This window comes from Enhydra lutris, unplaced genomic scaffold (assembly GCF_002288905.1).
Source record: "Enhydra lutris kenyoni isolate GAN:26980312 unplaced genomic scaffold, ASM228890v2 scaffoldscaffold1, whole genome shotgun sequence".
Taxonomy (NCBI): domain Eukaryota; kingdom Metazoa; phylum Chordata; class Mammalia; order Carnivora; family Mustelidae; genus Enhydra; species Enhydra lutris.
The window spans coordinates 14,961,575-14,981,912 of NW_019154085.1; the positions used below are offsets into that span (position 1 = coordinate 14,961,575).

A 20,338-nucleotide genomic window follows, 5' to 3' on the forward strand; every position below is an offset into this window, starting at 1 on the left:
ACGTTTATATACATACTGAATTACTTTCGTTCACAGTGTAAATGTGAAATGCATTTATACCTACGAATTTGGTTAAGACATAATATTCTTGGCAAGAAGAAAAAATGATGATAAAAAGTTATAAAGAATAGTTTGGAAATGTGTGAAAAAAGCAATAGCTCTCACACAATACAATAGACATTGGAAAACTTTTCTTAAAGGGCCAGATAATAAATATTTTAGACTCTGTAGTCAAAAGGTAAAATCAAGAATGTTATATAGGTACATATGTAACCACTTAAAATAGAACCGTTTAAAAATGTAAAAACCATTCTTTGCTTACCCACAGCCTATAAAACAGGTGGTAGGCTGGACTTGTACCATAGGCCGTTTGTCAAATCCTGCCTTAGAACATCATTATAATGTGTTTCTTAGGTTCACTAGCACGGGAAATAATTTTAGAATTTTTAAATAATTTGGTGTAAAAAAATTTTATTAAGTTTCTATTATAGTTAGCTTTATACTGGGTTTTATTCAAATGAATCATGTTGTACTAAACTCTATAGTACTTTAAATGTTTCCCCATGTTTCTGAAAACACTTCATAATTAATTCTTGCCACTCCTTTCCTAGATTCATGTTTAGTGAGATACAGTTATTTAGTGTTTAACAATACAAACTCTCCAGAATCAGTTGTTTTCCCAAAGTATCTAAGTCAGTTGCCTGGAACTTGGCATACATAGAAACAGTGCTTAGAAATGATGACTATTTTGGGGCCCCTGTCTGACTCAGTCAGTAAAGCATGTGACTCCTGATCTTAGGATCATGAGTTCAAGACCCATGTTAGACATAGAGCTTAACTTTTAAAAAGAAAGATAAAAGAAAAGATGACTAATTCCTGGATGTGTTCTGGGTCCCTAAGACCATCCTCAGGTTTGATGATTTGCTAGAAGGACTCAGGGTATTCAACATATGGTTGTACTCACAACTAAAATTTATTACAGTGAAAGGATACAAAACAACATCAGCAAAGGACGAAGGCACATGGGGTGGAGTATAGGGGAAATCAGGGGCAAGTATCCAAGAATCCTCTCCTAGGACAGTCACATAGGACATGCTTATTTCTCCCAGTAATGAAATGTGAAAACACATGTTTGTCTACCAGGGAAGCTCATTAGAGACTCAACACTCGGGGTTTTTATTGGGGGCTGGTCACATGTGCCTTGTACATGCCAAAATTCCAGACTCCCAGGAGAAAATAGGGTCTTCAGCATAAACCATGTTGTTTACACAATTAATCTATGAATAACGAGCTGTTTATATCGTTGAGGACAAGTTTTGTATCAGTGTAGGGAGCTCTGACCACCAAGTTCCCAGATGCAAGCCAGGGGCCAACCTTAAAGGCAGGCCGTTCTAAGGAGACTATTTCGAGCCTGCTATGATAACTCTTCACTGCACATAGACAACCCATTATTGAACACATAATCTGATGGACATGTTATACTATATTATGCAATGGTGATAAAATTATTTCATCATGTCTAATAATTTGTGACTTTGTTTTTATAGAATAATGCATTCCAAGTTCCATCTGCAGATTCAGTGACATTTGAACCCTTTGAACCCAACATGTCACAGGGTAGTTATCCCCAGGACCAGAATCTGGAGCAGGACAAAGAACACAATAAATATCCTTGGGTGCTAGTAATTTGTTAATCCCTGTTCATCATTGTAGGGGGAGCTATTTCCCCACTCATTCATATGAAAAGAGAAGGCCTGTCTGTAGTTATCTCTTCCTAGTTGCTAAAATGATAAAGAAAACAGAGGTAGCAGTGAAAGCAAAGGCCTAATAAATGGATTTCTTCAAACACCATGTTCATTTATGCTTGTGCAAGTGTAAGTTGTTCTCTTGATTCACAGAGTGAAGAGAAGAGATAGGGACTAATTTTGTATGGTTTATAATTCTTTATTTAATTCAAGTAAGTATCTTAGAATAATACCTGACACATAACATATACCCAATAATGTTAGGTTATAATTTATCTAATAAATGTGAGGTATAATTTATGAACTACTGTTACATCAAAAAACTTGGTTCAAATCACTCTTCTCTTTCATGTTGTAATAAGATAATGGCAGATATTTTCTAAGGACTTTATTTTCTGGTACTAGTGTTCCATCATTCAGGATTTTCTCACTTAATGGGATAGATCTATGTTTTGAAGGTTAAACCCAAAAAGAACTTCTATAAAAATATAACCAGTTATTGTATTTGACTTAATTGGGCAATATGCTCTTATATGGTCTACATTTTTTACTTTATATTCATGTCAGCATGGCAATGGAAAAGGAAAGATTTGAAATCATTGGCTGTGTTAAATGGTTGATGCTCCTTGAAATCTGCATCTCTCTTTCACAGCAGAGTAGTAGAATACAAGAAAATTACGGGTTTTAGAAGTTTGAAGTATGCCACTCAAACATGGTACATAGTTCCTTTCCTACATTTTTTAGGCTTTTTAAAAAAGTATTATTTGACACACAATGTTACATTAGTTTCAAGTGTACAGCATAATGATTCTCCTTTTCTACATTTTAATTAAATGTTACATTTTGATAAGAGTAAAATGCTGTCTCACAGGGTTCATTCTTGTTCAAAGAAATAGAAGTTTTCAGTAACTTAAACCTAATAAAGATAAGCAGAACTAGCCACTAAGCCTCTGTCTTTATTTTATAGGGAATTAGTGATGGTGTCCCACTAATAAAGGCCATTGTCCCCAAAAATCAGTCTCGTTCTTTTATGTCTCAAGGCAGTCCTGAGTTATTGGTAAGTTGACTTATATTTTTTTCACACTGCTACATCAAAATACATTACAAAAAACTTACAAAATATACATTACAAAAAACTTAGCAAAAAAATTGACAAAATAAATTTTTAAAGACTTCTTAAAAATATAAAGAAGATTTCTATGGAATTATTTTGATCAAATATGAAAATGTATTTTCTGAGGACACCTGAGAGGCACAGTCACTTAAGCATTCAGCTCTTGGTTTCATCTCAGGTCATGATCTCAGGGTCCTACGATGGAGCCTAGCATAGGGCTCCACACTCAGCATGGAGTCTGCTTGAGATTCTGTCTCCCTCTCCCTCTGCCCCTCCTGCTCATGCTCTCTCTAAAATAAATAAATCTTTTTAAAATACATCTCTTCTAGATACACAGCTTTTATTTCAATTACTTAACTGTAATTCTTTTTTTTTATTTCAATAAATATGTCTCAATTTATTATTGAGTCTGTTTTTTATTATTGAGTATTATTGGTCTGTTTTTAGAATCAGAAATGGTTGTTTTGTTTTGTTTTGTTTTTAACTTTTAATTTAAATTCCAGTTAGTTAACATACAGTGTAATATTAGGTTCAGGTATACAATACTGTGATTCAACACGTCCATACATCACCTGGTGCTCATCACAACAGGTGCACTCCTTAACAGCCTCCCCGCCCTTACCTGTTTAACCCATCTCCCCTCCCACCTCCCTTCTGGTAACAGTGTGTTTCTTGGTTTGCCTCTCTCTCTCTGTCTTTTTCCCATTTGCTCATTTGTTTTCTTTCTTAAATTCTACATGTGACTGAAATCATATGGTATTTGTTTTTGACTGACTAATTTTGCTTAGCATAATACTCTCTAGCTCCATCCATGTCATTGCAAATATTAAGATTTTATTCCTTTTTATGGCTAAGTAGTATTCCATTATGTATAGATAGGCAGACCACATCTTTATCCATTCATCAATTGATGGACACTTGGGCTGTTTCCTAATTTGGCTATTGTAGTAATGCTATAAATATTGGGGTATGTGTTTCCCTTTAAATTAGTGCTGGACAGGGTCCCTGGGTGGCTCAGTCAGTTAGGCGGCTGCCTTCTGCTCAGGTCATAATCCCAGGGTCCTGGGATCAAGCCCCATATCAGGCTCCGGGCTAGACTGAGAGCCTGCTTCTCCCTCTCCCTGCTGCTCTGCCTACTTGTGCTCTATCTCTCTGTCAAACAAATAAAATTTTTTTTTAAAAAAAGTTTTTAAATAAAATAAAAATAAATTAGTGCTGGTTATTGGTCTATTCAGATTCTATTTCTTCCTGTTTCAGCTTTGGCAATTTATGTATTTTTGGGACTTTATCTGTTTCTTTCAGGTTGTGCAATTTGTTGGCATATAGTTTTTCATAATATTCTCTTGTAATTGTATTTCTGTGGTGTTGGTGGTTATTTTTTCCCCTCTCATTTATGATTTTATTTGGGTACTTCCTCTCTCTCTCTCTCTTTTTTTTTTAAGATTTATTTATTATTTTAGAGCAAGCAAGCAAGGGAGGGATAGAGGGAGAGGGAGAGCATCTCCAGCAGACTCCCCACTGAGTGGGGAACCTGATATGGGGCTTGATCTCACAACCCTGAGATCATGACCTGGGCCAAAACCAAGAGTTGGAGATTTAACAGACTGAACCACCCAGGCACACCTCTTTTCTTTTTGATTGAGTCTACAGGTTTATCAGTTGTATTATTTTTTTCAAATGACTAGCTCCTGGTTTCATTGATCTGTTGTATTATTATTATTATTATTATTATTATTAGTTTATCATTTATTACTTTAGGCTTCGTTTGCTGTTCTTTTTCTAGCTCCTTTAGGTATAAGGTTAGAATATTTGAGATTTTCCTTGCTTTTTGAGGTAGGCCACTATTGCTATATACTTCCCTCTTAGGACCACTTTTGCTGCATCCCAAAGACAGACTGTTGTGTTTTCATTTTCATTTCTTTCTATATATTTTATTTCTTTTATTTCCTGGTTGACCCATTCATTGTTTAAGAGCCTGCTATTTAACCCCATGTATTTGTGGTCTTTGCAGATTTTTTTCCTTGAAGTTGACTTCTAGTTTCATAGCGTTATTCAAGTTAACTGTAATTCTAAAGTTTATTTGGAATAATAAATATCTGAAAATACCAGAAAATTTTGTACAAGAAAAATACAATATAACATCATCTATTATAATATATTATAAGGCAGTAAAAGAATGAAAATGAGAAATAATACAAAATTGATTAAGGTATATACACTCAGGACATGTTAGTGCTTTACATGAATTTTGTAATTTAATCCACCGACAATCCTGTGAGATAGGCACTATTATTATTTCCCTTGTACAGATGAGAAATTAAAACTCAAATGTAATTTGCTCATAGTTGCAGAGCTAGAAAGCAAGGGATCTGGGACCCAGGTACATGGACCAAACCTAGGTCTGTCTTATTCACATTCGGTCATGTACAAATTATAAGACAAGAATATAGTACAGGGATCAGTAGAGATTCCAGAATTAAACCTATTTTTCTAATTATGTATATTGTGTGTTTGCTTAGAAAAAAAAGTCTAGAAAGACATACTCCCAAAAAAAAGTGCCTTTCAGTGGTAGAATTCTTGTGATTTTTCACCTTTAATACCTGTATTTCTTTAAGTTATATCTTCTTTGTAATCTGTTTTATAATTTGGTGGGGGGGGGGGGGACTTTTCATTATTCACTAAAGGGACGCCTGGGTGGCTCAGTTGCTTAAGCCTCTGACTCTTGATTTTGGCTCAGGTCATGATCTCAGGGTTGTGAGATAAAGTCCTGTGTGTTAGGCTCGGTGCTCAGAGGGGAGTCTGCTTGGGATTCTCTCTCTCACTCTGCCCCTCCTCCCTGTGCTTGCCTGTTCTCTCTCTCTTTCAAATAAATAAATCTTATTTAAAAAAAAATATTCACTATGACTATCACTAAGAGAGAGCTTCTTTTTAATACTTTTAATTTCTTCCAAATGCCAACTAATAGATGCTAGTAAACTTTGAGAAATGAGGAGGAAAATTATCTCACTAAAGAAAGATACAGAGGCCCTTGGGTGGCTCAGTCGGTTAAGCATCTGACTTAGGCTCAGGTCATGACCTTAGGGTCCTGGGATTGAGCCCCACGTTGGGCTCCCCACTCAGGAGGGAATCTGTCCCTCTCTCTTTGCCCCTCCCTCTGATCATGCTCTTTCTCTCTCCCTCTGTGTCTCTCAAATAAATAAAATCTAAAAAAGAGGAAAGATAGTTGAACAACTTGTCTTGCCATGAGATATAAGATAAACTAAAAGATAAGAATAGACAATGAGATTTTTCCATTTTAAGACTTTATTAATTATTATTATTAAGGCTTAATGCAAGGCACCTGGCTGGCTCAGTCAGTGGAGTATGTGATTTCAGGGTTGTGAGTTTGAGCCCCACTTTGGGTATAGAGATTACCTAAAAATAAAATCTTAAAGAGAAAAAGAATTAATGAATTTTGTGCTTTAAGTACACAATCCCACATTATTCCTTAAATGGTAAATGCTAACATCATATGAGCATTTCGTTATTTTGTGCTGCTTTCTTTAATCTTTTATTTCATTTTTGTCTTCATATGTTCTTTACCAGGTAACAGTAAACATGAATTACATTGTTGGAACCCATGGATGGCTGCCTTATGACAGAAACATTTCCAATTACTTTACATTCATCAGAGATCAAACTGTAACAAATCCAAAGTAAGTAAATGAATATTTAAAGCAAAACAGGTGTACCTGGTACCTTATTGCCAGGAAAAACAACTAAATTGATTGGTGTCATTTGGAAAGTAATACAGGAGACATGTAGATTTTCTTCCCTTTTTCCCTCTTCCTGGCTTCAGGATAAAATAATTTTTATAATACCATTATAGAAACAGAAATTAGGATACCTGGGTGACTCAGTCAGTTAAACGTCTGCCTTCAGCTCAGGTCATGATCCCAGAGTCGTGGAAGTGAATCTTGAATCAGGCTCCTTGCTCTGCCTGCCACTCCCCATGCTTGTGGCACTCTCTCTCTCTAGTCTACGGCCATACCACCCTGAACGCGCCCGATCTCGTCACTCTCTCTCTCTCTTGCTCTCTCACTGACAAATAAATAAAATCTTAAAAAAAAAAAAAAAAAAAGAAATTATTAGTAGTTTTTAGGCTTGATCGTATTTTTATTGCACAATTTTACTTATAAATAAGCCTTGTGTATTTTATATAAGAATTTATTATGTACCTTAGTTAATTTTTTATTTTTTTAATTTTACTTTATTTCTTTTAGATTTTTAAAATCTATTTATTTATTTATTTATTTATTACCTTAGTTAATTTTTTAAATATCCAAAGGTTACATTTTAAATTCAAGTAATGTTTCCCTTACTCTGAGTTGTGTTAGCTGTATGTTTATTAGGAGCGATGTCTTTTTTCCTTCTTATCCCATGCAGAACTTAGTACTGTTGTGCTTGGTACAAAGCATACCTTCAGCAAATTAATACTGAATAATAATGTTCTAGAGCTGAACTGTCAGATTGACCCTCATTCTCTGTGTACACACTGAAGTGTAATAACTTCTTTTTTTATGTTCAGTTGGCCAACATATAGTACATCATTAGTTTTTGATGTAGTATTCAATGATTCATTGGTTGTGTATAACTTCATTGTGTGTCTGCAAAATCTAGATTGGCTGACCTCACAGGTATTTATTTCACAGGAAAGCAGTTAAAACCCATATCCTTGCTTTCGTTTGAGTGAGAAATCATCTTCATGAGTATTGTTAAGTACACATTTATCTGCCTGTGCAGTAGATTCCTTTTTTCAGTTGATTTCCAACTTTCCTCATCCTGTCATATCATTATCTTGTCCTTTATACTTTGATACTACCATTTACAGAATTGACAATCTTCCAAATTGGCTTTGAAAGGCAAGACTTAAATCTTTTCCACACCTTCACCAGTCTCAACTTCTTAGCTTAACCCTTGAGACTATTTGTTATGTACCTTCTTATGTAATAAAAAATATGAATACTATTAATATATTTTCTGAAAGTTGTTATCATTCACTAATGGACATTTCAAATTGAATGGTTGAACAGATTAATTTTTTTTCTTTTTCAGAGAGATTTAAAAAATAATTGGTATCAGCCTAAGTGATCTTTTAAGGAAAAGTCTAATATTTAATTGTGTTTACAGAACTCAGCGTATTATGAATGGTCCTTTTGCTCCAGGGCTGGAGATCACTTCTAAGCTATTCATAGTATCACATGATGCGAAGTTGCTTTTCAGTGCTGGACACTGGGATAATAGCATTCAAGTGATGTCACTTACAAAAGGCAAAATTATTTCACACAATATTAGACACATGGGTAAGTATTAACTTTTTTTCCCCAAAAAAGAAAAGTTTCACTTTCTTCTAACTACAAAAGTAGTACATGTTCCTATAGAAAGCATTAAAATTTACCTTTGAAGCTAAGTAGACTTTTTGATAGAGCAGTGTTAAGAGCATTATGGTTTCTTTAAGAGTATTTATGTATTTGGGATATACTAAATACTATACAAACTAAATACAGCTTTATAGTATCTGAACAATGTTAGGCTAAGTCTTTTTTTAAAAAGTTAGTTGAAAACCGGTACCTGGGTGACTCAGTTGGTTGAATACCCAACTCTTGATTTCTGCTCAGGTCATGATGCCAGGGTAGTAGGATGGAGCCCCATATTGACTCTGCAACTCAGCAAGGAGTCTCCTTGAGATTCTCTCCCTCTCCCTCTACCCCACCTCTCTCTCAAAATACATAAATCTTTTAAAAATAAAAATAAATAAAAATTAGTTAATACAAATAAGAATTTTAAGACAAAGTGGTAAAAAAAAATAATCTGTCATTGTTGAATAAGATATCTCCTGCCCTATTAGTTAAGCATGAGGGAGGTAAATTACTGAAGGTAGTTTAACCTGGTGCTTCTTAGTGTTTCAGCCTTCAGTAAAAGAATAAAATATTGTGGGAGTGCCTGGGTGGCTCAGTAGGTTAAGTGTCTGACTCTTGATTTCGGCTCAGTTTGCGATCTCAGGGATGTGAGATTGGCCCGTGTCTGGCTCTGCACTGGGCTCCACGCTGGGCATGGAACCTGTTAAAGATTCTCTTTCCTTCTGCCCCTCGGTCCCTCCCTCTCTCTACGCTCGCTGTCTCTAAAAACAAAAGACCATGTAGATTTTCCCCTAGTATACCTATTAGGAAAGGGAAATGGAGTCTGCTACTAATTCTATACAGGTGACTCCTGAGATGACACTTAGTTCAGGTTTTTACTGTTTAGTAAAAAAATCTATTTCATATTGAGAATTTGCAATGTAGTATGTACTAATTTGGTTAGAGGTACATATTCCACAGGATTGCAGTGCTTAATGGGAGTAGAAGGTGAATGGGAATGAGAGAGTAAGAGAGCAGAGAAGCATATCAAAACTTCCTGGGAATCCATTCCAAGCCACCTCACCCACTGCCCGGACTCCAGCAGACATTTCCCTGCCCCGTGTATACTCTTCACTCTCAAAGCTCTCCTACTTGAGTTTAACACTGCTTCTTTTTTTTTTTTTTTCCATTTTTTAAAAATTTCAGTGTTCCAAAATTCATTGTTTATGTACCTCACCCAATGCTCCATGCAATACGTGCCCTCCATAGTACCCACCACTGGGCTCACCCAACCTACCACTCCCCTCCCCTCCAAAACCCTCAGTTTGTCTCTCAGAGTCCACAGTCTCATGGTTTGTCTGTCTCCCCCTCTGATTTCCCTCAACTCACTTCTCCTCTCCATCTCCCCAAGTCCTCCGTGTTATTCCTTATGTTCCACAAGTAAGTGAAACCATACGATAATTGACTTTCTCTGCTTGACTTATTTCACTCAGCATAATCTCCTCCAGTCCCATCCATGTTGATACAAAAGTTGGGTATTCATCCTTTCTGATGGAGGCATAATATTCCATTGTATATATGGACCACATCTTCTTTATCCATTCGTCTGTTGAAGGGCATCTTGGTTCTTTCCACAGTTTGGTGACTGTGGCCATTGCTGCTTTGAACATTGGTGGCCCTTCTTTTCACTACATTTGTATCTTTGGGGTAAATACCCAGTAGTAACACTGCTTCTTTCCTGAGGTGCCTGGCTGGCTCAGTTGGTAGAGCATGTGACTCTTGATCTCAGGGTTGTAAGTTGGAGCCCCACATTGGGTACAGAGATTACTTAAAAATAAAATCTTTAACATTCTTTTTTTTTTTTTTTTTAGATTTTATTTATTTATTTTAGAAAGGAGGAGTTGGGGAGGAAGAGGGGCAAAGGGAGAGAGAGAATCCCAAGCAGGCTCCACTCTTAGCACAGAGCCCAACTCAGAGCCTGATATCACAACTCTGAGATCACAACTTGAGCCAAAGTCTAGAGTCAGGGTGTCTACACCCAGGATCCCTAAAAATAAAATCTTAAAAAAAAAAATACTGCTTCTTTCCTGTGTCACCCTTTCCCAGTGCTTTTCTGTTGCCATTCTTAACACTTCTCCTGCTAAAACAACTGATTTAGTAATAGTTAGAATATAAATTAAAATTGCTCTTAGAGCTCTATTCAGAAAAACCACACCATTTCATCCTTTGTAATTCCTTTTTTCTTACAGATATTGTGACTTGTTTAGCTACAGATTATTGTGGAATACATTTGATTTCTGGTTCCAGAGATACTACATGTATGATATGGCAAATAACACAACAGGTAGTTACACTTTATCTTCCTTTGTGGTGGGACTGCTAAAAATTGATGATTATTATTTTCATCAACCGTATTATACTCTTCATAATGTTCCTTCAAGAAAGTGTCCTTTTTCTTTATGGCTTTTAGGTTTTCTACTTTGCTTAACAGTCTTTCTTTTCCAAATTTGTTAAAATAATTACCTAAAAATTTTCTTGTAATATTTTTCTTTATTTCTTTTTTACATTTGAATCTTTAATCCATTGGTAATTAACTTTTCTTTAAGTTTAATATAGAGTAAGAGTATAGATATGTACTCTATATATAATTATAAAACAAATACCATGGCAACTACTCAAACATTCTATATCTATATATAGAAAGTAATGTACAAACAATACATGCTAAACACAGGTGAAGACAACAACTCAAGTATAAAGAGATCTCTGCAATAAAATTGTGTTATTAGAAGAATATAATATCAATTCAATAAAACATGAAGGACCTCAAAGATGAAATCACACAGTGGCGTAATAAGATGAAAAGGAGGGGCACCTAGGTAGCTTAGTCGGTTTAACATCTGCCTTCAGCTCAGGTCATGATCACAGGGTCCGGTATCAAGCCCCACGTCAGGATCCCTGTTCCGTGGGGATTCTGCTTCTCCCTCTCCCTCTACTGCTCCCCCTGCTTGTGCTCTTTCACTTTCTCTCTCTCTCTCAAATAAATAAATGAAATCTTTAAAAAAAAAAAAAAAGAGAGAGAGAGAGAGATGGAAAGAATCGTCACCTGGGTAGCTCAGTCGGCTTAGGAACTGACTCTTGATTTCAGCTCAGGTCATGGTCTCTGGGTTATGGAACGGAGCCCTGCATCCAGATCCACGCTCAGTGGGGGTTCTGCTTCTCTCCGTCTCTTTCTGCCCCTCCCTCCCACTCATTCATGTGTGTGCTCTCTCTCTCTCTCTAAAAATAAATAAATCTTAAAAAAAATAAGATGAAAAGGGTGATTGCAGAAGAATCAAACCAATATTAAAACCAATACCATTACAAATATAATAAATAAACTCAAAAGTAGAAACAACAAGCAACAGAGTTGATGTGGCTGAATATCAAATTATTAAAATGAAATATTTAAAATAATTAAGTTCTATAAAATAAGTCACAAAGATACAGCATAGGGACCATAGCTAATATATTGTAATAATGTTGTGTGGTGACAGGCGATAACTACACTTACCATGGTCAGTATTAACATAATTTACAGAACTGTTGAATCATTGTTGTATACCTGACATTTTAAGTCAACCAAAAAAAAAAAAGAAAGAAAAGACATTTTATGTCAACCAAAAACAAAGAAAGAAAAGTATTCAGAGAAAGAATATGAAGTTTATTTGTAGTACAGGAAGAGCAAATCTGTGGGTGAAAAGGACAAAAAATACACCTGTTAGAATTGATCCAATGCAGTCAACTTGGAAATGATTCAGATTAAGTTTTGGAGCTTCAAAGGACTGAGAATAATTTGAGAATCCAAGGAGGAACACAAGAATGAGTCTTGTTATGAATAGATGCTGTGGTAAGAACTAGTTGCAATATTACTTTGCGATTAGACAATTTAAATATAGTATAAACCTTTTTGTAGAAAATAGCCTACTAGAAAATTAACCTTTGCTTCTCTTTTGACATTAGGGAGGTGTTCCTGTGGGCTTAGCATCTAAACCCTTTCAGATTCTGTATGGACACACCGATGAGGTATTGAGTGTTGGCATCAGCACTGAACTAGATATGGCAGTGTCAGGATCAAGGGTAAGATTTCACCTTTAAGAAATGCTCACTTTTTTCAGGGTGCCTGGGTGGCTCAGTCAGTTAAGCATCCGACTCTTGATTTTGGCTCAGGTCATGATCTCAGGGTCATGGGATTGAGCCCCACCTTGGGCTCCATACTCAGTGGGGAGTCTGTTTAAGATTCTCTCTCCCTCTGCCTCTGCCCCCCGTCCCTCACTTTCTCTCTAAAGATAAATAAATAAATCTTCAAAAAAAATGCTAGTTTTTTTCTACAAATTGAGAAGGAATATTTATATTTATTTTCATACTTGCTTTGGAGGCACATATGTTAAAATTAGAATGACAACTTTTCTTCTAGGGGGACTGGTAAAAGTATAGGAATTCTTTATTGTTTGTGTAGGACTTTGCAGAAGTAGCATAACACAGAAGAAACTTAAAAAGACTGGATTCTACTTTGGTAATTTACTGGTCTTATTAGTTACAGAAAGAGAGCATCTCATGAAATAAAATACTATTTCAAATTTCAAGATTGAAATTTTTCCTAAGATAACGTGAGTCCTTGGTAGAATAATCATTTTCTGAGTTCATTTCCTGTATTTATTTATCTGGCCTTCTTTTTTGTTGTTCTGTTTCTCTTTTTTATACTCTACTATTTTCTGTATGTAGGATGGCACTGTGATTATACATACCATTCAGAAAGGTCAATACATGAGGACTTTACGGCCACCTTCTGAGAGTTCTGTGCTCCTGACTGTTCCTAATTTGGCTATATCTCGGGAAGGACATATTGTTATCTATTCCAGCATTGAAGAAAAGACCAATCTCAAGGTATATAACAGTTACATGCAGGAGGGCTAGACTATCTATAAGCCTGTCTTTTTCTTTCCATGTTATACTGTATATATGAGGCATTTTGATGAAGAACACCATATTTTTAAAAGGATATGTTCATCTTTTAATTTGTTTATTCCTTACCATTAGATGGACCCCATCATAGTGTTGGCCTCATGTTCATATTTTGTTTTAGGGATTTCTATTGATCTATATAATATATGATTGCAAAAAGAATTTCTGGTTATGTGGGACTTCAGAAGCTTCAGTGGAAATTATAACCAAATTAAATTCTTTTTGTACAGGTTGGGTATAAAGGAGCTATGAATTATATTCCTTTTCTTTCCATGGTCAAGGTTTTTAAAAAATTAGAGCACTGATGGGGTGCCTTGGTGGCTCAGTTGGTTGAGGTCATGATCCTGGGGTTTGGGGATTGAGCCCCAAGGTGGGCTCCCTGCTCAAGGAGTCTGCTTGTTCCTCTCCTTCTGCCCCTCACCAGGCTTATGCGCTCACGTGCTCGCTCGCTCTCTCTCTCTCTCTCTCAAATAAATAAAATCTTTTTTAAAATATTTTTTAAAATAATAAAATTTAGAGAACCGGGGGCCTGGTGGCTTTAGTTGGTTAAACATCCAACTCTTGATTTCAGATCAGGTCATGATTTCAGGGTCGTGAGATTGAACCCTGCATTGGATTCCCCACTGAGTGGGGAGTCTGCTTGGGATTCTGTCTCTCTCTCTCTCTTTCTCTCTCTCTCCCCCTGCCTCTCCCCCACTTGCATGCCCATATACACATACATTCTTTCTTTCTTTCTCTTTTTCTCTCTCAAAAAAAAAAAAAAATTTTTTTTTTAAATTTTTTTAAATTTTGTTGGTAGAGCATGAAACTCTTGATCCCCGGGTTATGAGTTCAAGCCACACACTAGGCGTAGAGATAACTTAAAATAAATTTTTTTTAAAAAAACTGTAGCTTTAAAAAAAGTTAAGAGAGTCTTTTTGTTCTGTGTTAAAAATGTGGGGCTTAAAAAAATGTATTGTGGGATTTTTTTTAGGCTGAGTGAGATTTTAATTCTTTTGGAGGGATGAGAGTCCCTGTTTAATATTTATTTACTTGGCAATTACTTATTTAAATATTTTCTTAAAATATACAGCTACTTCTCATTTAAAATCACAGTAATAATATTGTCTACACACTTTTTCTTTAAATATAACTAACTGTAGGGGCGCCTGGGTGGCTCAATTGGTTGAGTGGCTGCCTTCTGCTCAGGTTGTGATCCCAGATTCCTGCTCGGTGGGAAGCCTGCTTCTCCCTTTCCCACTCTCTCTGCCTGTGTTCCCTCCCTTGCTGTGTTTCTCTCTGTCAAATAAATAAATAAAATCTTTAAAAATAATAAAAATAAAAAATAAACATAACTATATGTTTATTTCAAAATTTTAAATCCAGTAGTCATTCTGTTATAGTCACAGTTTTAATTGCCAGTATTAAAACCCCATTTTCATATGAGATCATTAAATTTTCTTCATCTAATCTTTACAGGATAAGAATGCATTACATCTGTTTTCCATAAATGGCAAGTATCTAGGGTCCCAAGTCCTGACAGAACAAGTATCAGATATATGTATCACTGGAGAACATATTATCACGGGCAGCTTACAAGGCTTCCTGTCCATAAGAAATCTCCACAGGTAAATAATAAGATTCTTTGAAGTCTGACTTAAGAAAAGGTGGTAATAGGGGCACCTCACTGGAGCATGCAACTCTTGATCTTGGGGTTGTGTGTTCGAATCCCATGTTTTATGTAGAGATTACTTAACAATAAAATCTTAAAAAAAGAAGGAAAGAGGGACGCCTGGGTGGCTCAGTGGGTTAAAGCCTCTGCCTTCGGCTTGGGTCATGGTCTCAGGGTCCTGGGATCGAGTCCCGCATCGGGCTCAATGCTCGGCAGGGAGCCTACTTCCTGCCTGCTTCTCTGCCTACTTGTGATCTCTCTCTCTCTGTCAAATAAATAAATAAAATATTAAAAAAAAAAAAAGAAGAAGAAGAAAAGAAAGAAAGAAAAGGTAGTAATACTTGCAGCCTAGAGTAGAAATCAGCAATCACAGATTTCTAATCTTTTGTAAAGTTTATCATTTATTGTGAACCTGTCATTTTTAACAACTCTGAAAAAAATTGGGGAAGCTAAATTATTTCTGGATTAGTAAATGAAATATAGATGTATGTTTTAAAAATGTAGGAAACTTTATGTTATGTGTATTTTAGCATAGTAAATTTTTTTTTAAAAAGCCAGAAAAAGAATTTTCATTGTGCCAAGCCTGGATTATAGATTTGTAAATTTGTTCAATTATAGTTTGAATTTTTACAAACTACAGCTAGGTCTTAAAAATTGTTTTTAACAGTGGCAAAACAAGCTAAAGTATTTTTAAGGCTAATGTATCTGTTCATGATTGTGTATTATGTATATGTAAAATTGGTGGGGAGTCTTATTATTTAAAGCACTGGGAAAAGGATGTTTAAATAGTGGATATGTTTTTAAGTTTTATATTCTTCATATTTACTAACATATATACAAAGCACTGTTATTCCTTTTATTCCTAAATATATCCTTTCCTCCATTTTTAAAAAATTTATTATGGTTTATATTTATATTTATATTCCTGAGACGGTCGTGGCCCCTCCCAAACCTTTCTTATAAATCATTTCCTGATCCCAGGGTGTTCTCTCTTACCACATTCATATCAGAATCACTTCTGTACCAACATCCTTTCCCCATTTTTGTAATTCTCTTCTTAGTTTTGTCATTCTTTCTCCAGCAGTAAAGCACTGAGTCCCTATTTGAATCATATCTTTCCAACATTTTCTTTTACAGTATTGTTAAGAGAATCCCAGATCAGTAGTGAGGGGAAAAAAAAATAGAACCACAGATCAGAAAAATGAATGAGATCTTTTAGCAGGTTTGTCCAAACATAGTGTGTACATCAGAGGATTCTTTATTCTTTAATCCTAAAAGCCATGGACATTTTCCATAATTGAGTATTGTGTTATGTTTTTATATCATTCTGTTTTTAAATATTATATATTATTTTATTATGTTTTATCTTATATGTTTATATATTACATCTTTCTAAGACAAGGCAAATAGAACAGTTTTATCAACTTTACTCCCCAACATGCACACGAACACTTTTTGAACTTTTTCCTTTTTATTCTACTTTAACTTTTTAATCAACAAGGTAAAAATCATTTCATGAGAGATCGTATATATGGTTAGAAGAAAAACAGATGTTGAGACTAGAAAAAAACCAGTATATATTTTAAGTAATGCTGTAATGTGGGCCCTTGGGTGAGTCATTCAGGCTTTCTGAATCTAAGTTACACACCTGTAAAATTAGAATCCAGAATCAGATGATCATTAGGTTATCTTCCAGGTATAAGATTCTCTGAATCTATTATGTATCCATGTAATTATGTGTGTGTTTTATTTCTCTTTTAGTTTGAATCTCAGCATGAACCCATTAGCCATGCGAATGCCTATCCACTGTGTTTGTGTCACCAAAGAATACAGCCATATTCTTGTAGGATTAGAAGATGGCAAATTGATTGTAGTGGGTGTTGGGAAGCCAGCTGAGGTAAAACACAGCATCAAGAACTTCTTTTCCCATACTGTTGGGGATTCCTTTGGTTCTCCTTTGTTCCAGCTGAATCAGAAGTCTCCATTATGGATGAACAAACTAAAAACCAAATTTGATTTTTCAAAGGGCAGTAAATGAAAAGGGCATAAATCTAATATTCAAGAGTGATGTTTATATTGTGATATAAGTGAAAGCACATATTTGGTGGTTTCTATCCCTCTATATGAATAAGGAAGTTCTTTTATTATCTATCTTTCCAAATCTAGATTCAAGACACTACTTGGATTTCTAATACATAAAAGCCTTTATAAAAAATGAAATACAGACTCCAACAATAAAACTATATACTTTACTTTCAACAAGAATACCAGAATTAGCAGAACAAATATGCTTAATTCTCAGTGAGTTTCTTGTACTTAACTATAGATTTGCCAGTGGCTTATCAATCACTGAATATTCAGATACCATAAGTCTGGTATTGTTCCTTCGAAAACTTAGTGGCTATATTCCAAGTAATTTAGTGATTCTTCTAGAAAATTTCTTTTATTATATAGAGTCAAATTAAGCATTATAAATTTGTACTGATTGCATCAGTCTCTTCTGAGAAATCTAAAATAATGGCAACTCTTGGAATCATTTCAAGAGAAGACACTAGTGAATAACACACTGTCACTGGTTTTAATAAATCTACCACGGATCATGGGGGCATTTTTGTTTTATATATATTTTAAGGTTTTGTTAGTTCTTATACTCTTTTTCAAGATATTATTGTAACAAAACAGAGGTCTTATTAAATTGATATTGTCAATTACCTTTAGTTTAACAATCCCCCAAACAATGTCAGCAAGTCCATATCTTGGTATTCACTTATATTTAAAACATTTTAAGCACTTTTTCTCACTGAGTATGCTTCACTTTTTTATTTTACTGATTTTTTTTAAGTGAAGTGACCATTATGTGCACACATTTTCTTCTAAAAATTGACTGGGGAAAAAAACCCTAAATAGCTTCATTTCATAGGCCTCAGTCAATGTTTTGTACTACTTACTAAATAAGTTTTTTGTCTTCACTGAAAGATTTTTGTAGTCTACAACACAGAGAATCTGAATTATGTGTATATTTTGAATAGGAGTATTTATCATTTTATATCTTTGGATGTATCAGCTGAAGTATAGTTCTACTTTAGTATATAATTGAATACTTAGAATCTTGCATAATTGAAATATAATTGTATATGACAGTATCAAAATTAAATCAAGATTTAGGTATGAAAAGATTTTTATTTCAATATCTGAATTTATCTAAAAGATCAAAATCTTGATTAATGTGTATTTTAAGTCATCAGTTTTATATGTTACATTCTCAGTACAAAATTTGTATTTATAAATAAAGTGGTAATGTGGTAATAGAGTATGGAAACAGTGTTTCTGGAAATACATCTAGAAATGAAAATGTAAAACAAGCATCCCAAAGTGTCTTTGCATGAGACTTGATTTTTTTTTATCCCTTCAATAAGTGTACCTTAGAGAAGGATAACCATTGAAAAAGGGTGGCAGATGAATCACCATTAAAAAGTAGGTTGCACTTGGGAAAGTAATTCTGACATCATAATCATATGCTTAGACTGAGAAATGTTTCCCACATGGGTTCTTTTTTTGCCCTACCTAGAAGTTTAAGCACTTTTAAAGGGAATTTACTCACCAGTTGGATTAATATTTAATAATTATTATATTCTGTGGGCGCCTGGTTGGCTCAGTGGGTTAAGCCGCTGCCTTCGGCTCAGGTCATGATCTCAGGGTCCTGGGATCGAGTCCCGAATCGGGCTCTCTGCTCAGCAGGGAGCCTGCTTCCCTCTCTCTCTCTCTCTCTCTGCCTCCTCTCTGTCTACTTGTGATCTCTCTCTGTCAAATAAACAAATAAAATCTTTAAAAAAAAAATAAATAATTATTATATTCTGAGAAGTGTGGCAGGTGGTAAAAATTTAATGATGGACAAAATGTGATTCTTATCTTCAGAGAACTGATGCTATTCTTGTTTTCTAAATCACATTTTATCATTCTCTTGTTATATTATCTTTTTAAATTCTTATATATCAGAATATCCTGAAGTTATTTTCTTTTTATCCAAACATTATTTTACTTTTTTCTTATCCTTGTGACAAGCATTAATATTACTTAGAATACAAGAGGAGAAAATACTCAACTTATGTGTCTTATTAAAGTAAAATTTCAGAAGATTATTTTAATATAGTAAAATATACTTTTGTTAATTAAAAAAATTTTCATTATGTTCATTTGGCCAACATTTAGCACATCGTTAGTTTTTGATGTAGTGTTCAACAATTCATTAGTTGCATATAACATCTGGTTTTGTTAATTTATAAAGAAAGGGACATGGTAATTTGGTAATTTGGACAAACTGGGACACTTAATTTTATAAAATTTAGAATTAACATTAGCATTAGACCTTTCTTAGTTGAAAGACAACCAACGTAGAGAAGCCTTTCTTTAATTACTATTAATCACGAATCACTAAAATGTTAATTATTCTGTTAACAAAACTACGTTCTGCATTCTACAGAATTGGTGTCTTGTATATCAATTTCATTTATTCTTTTTTTTTCTTTTTTGTAATAACATCTATTCTTTGTTTCTCTGAATTACTTTAAACAGATGCGTTCAGGTCAGCTTTCTCGAAAATTGTGGGGATCTAGCAAGCGACTCAGCCAGATTTCAGCTGGAGAAACTGAATATAATACTCAAGATTTCAAGTGATTACTATTTCCATCTTCTGTCATGGATAAATGAAACTTGATTTATTGCTTTGGCACTTTAACCACATCTCTCAACTCTCTGAAATATATCTGGGCTTTTATCACTGAAAATCGCTTAGGGATTACCAAAATTCAGTATGCTATGTGTATATAAAGACATTGGTTGTATTATTATCCACTTTAAAAATTTCTGGTTAACATTGAATCCAGTCTTATTGACTAATTCTTGATCTACACCAAGACGGATTTGAAAAAATACAATTGAATTAGATTTGTGGTTCATTCCTGAAGATCATTAGATCCATTGGGGAAAAAAACTTCCAAAAATGAAGAAGTTGTATATAATTCCATTATTATCCTAAACAGCAAAATGTAAGGTATTTCTAAGAACAGTACAGATGATTGGATAGTTGAGAGACATGGCTTTTAATTCTTTATTCTTTATTTAATCATTTTCCTATTTACTGACCACCATATTTAAAAATTCATCAGTTTATTTATGGAACTTCTGATTGGGGTAATATTTTAAAGGCATCTGTTGCACACTTGGATTTTCAAAACTCAATGTAAATTCCAGGTTTTCATGATAAGTTGAATATAAAACAGTTGAAACCGGTACATTGGGTCATTCCACTACTTAGCATATTACTAATGAGAACTTACTGAAATACATTATTATGCTTAAATAATAAAGGTTAAGTAGGAATAAGAGAAACAAGAGATATATTTTGCAGATATATTTCATTAGTAGTATAATGAAGGGAAAATGCTGA

General features: G+C 34.5%; 1 protein-coding gene across 1 annotated transcript in view; it reads left to right on the forward strand.

Moving 5' to 3' along the window:
• LOC111155465 (neurobeachin like 1) overlaps positions 1 to 16,953 on the forward strand; it is a 183,471-nt gene extending 166,518 nt beyond the window's left edge. The window contains exons 47-54 of the mRNA XM_022515656.1: positions 2,713 to 2,802; positions 6,445 to 6,554; positions 8,029 to 8,201; positions 10,487 to 10,581; positions 12,240 to 12,356; positions 13,002 to 13,163; positions 14,700 to 14,848; positions 16,654 to 16,953. Coding sequence (XP_022371364.1) covers positions 2,713 to 2,802; positions 6,445 to 6,554; positions 8,029 to 8,201; positions 10,487 to 10,581; positions 12,240 to 12,356; positions 13,002 to 13,163; positions 14,700 to 14,848; positions 16,654 to 16,930 — 1,173 coding nt within the window. The 3' untranslated portion in view covers positions 16,931 to 16,953. The remainder of the gene's footprint in view (positions 1 to 2,712; positions 2,803 to 6,444; positions 6,555 to 8,028; positions 8,202 to 10,486; positions 10,582 to 12,239; positions 12,357 to 13,001; positions 13,164 to 14,699; positions 14,849 to 16,653) is intronic.
• Positions 16,954 to 20,338: the final 3,385 nt, after the last annotated feature.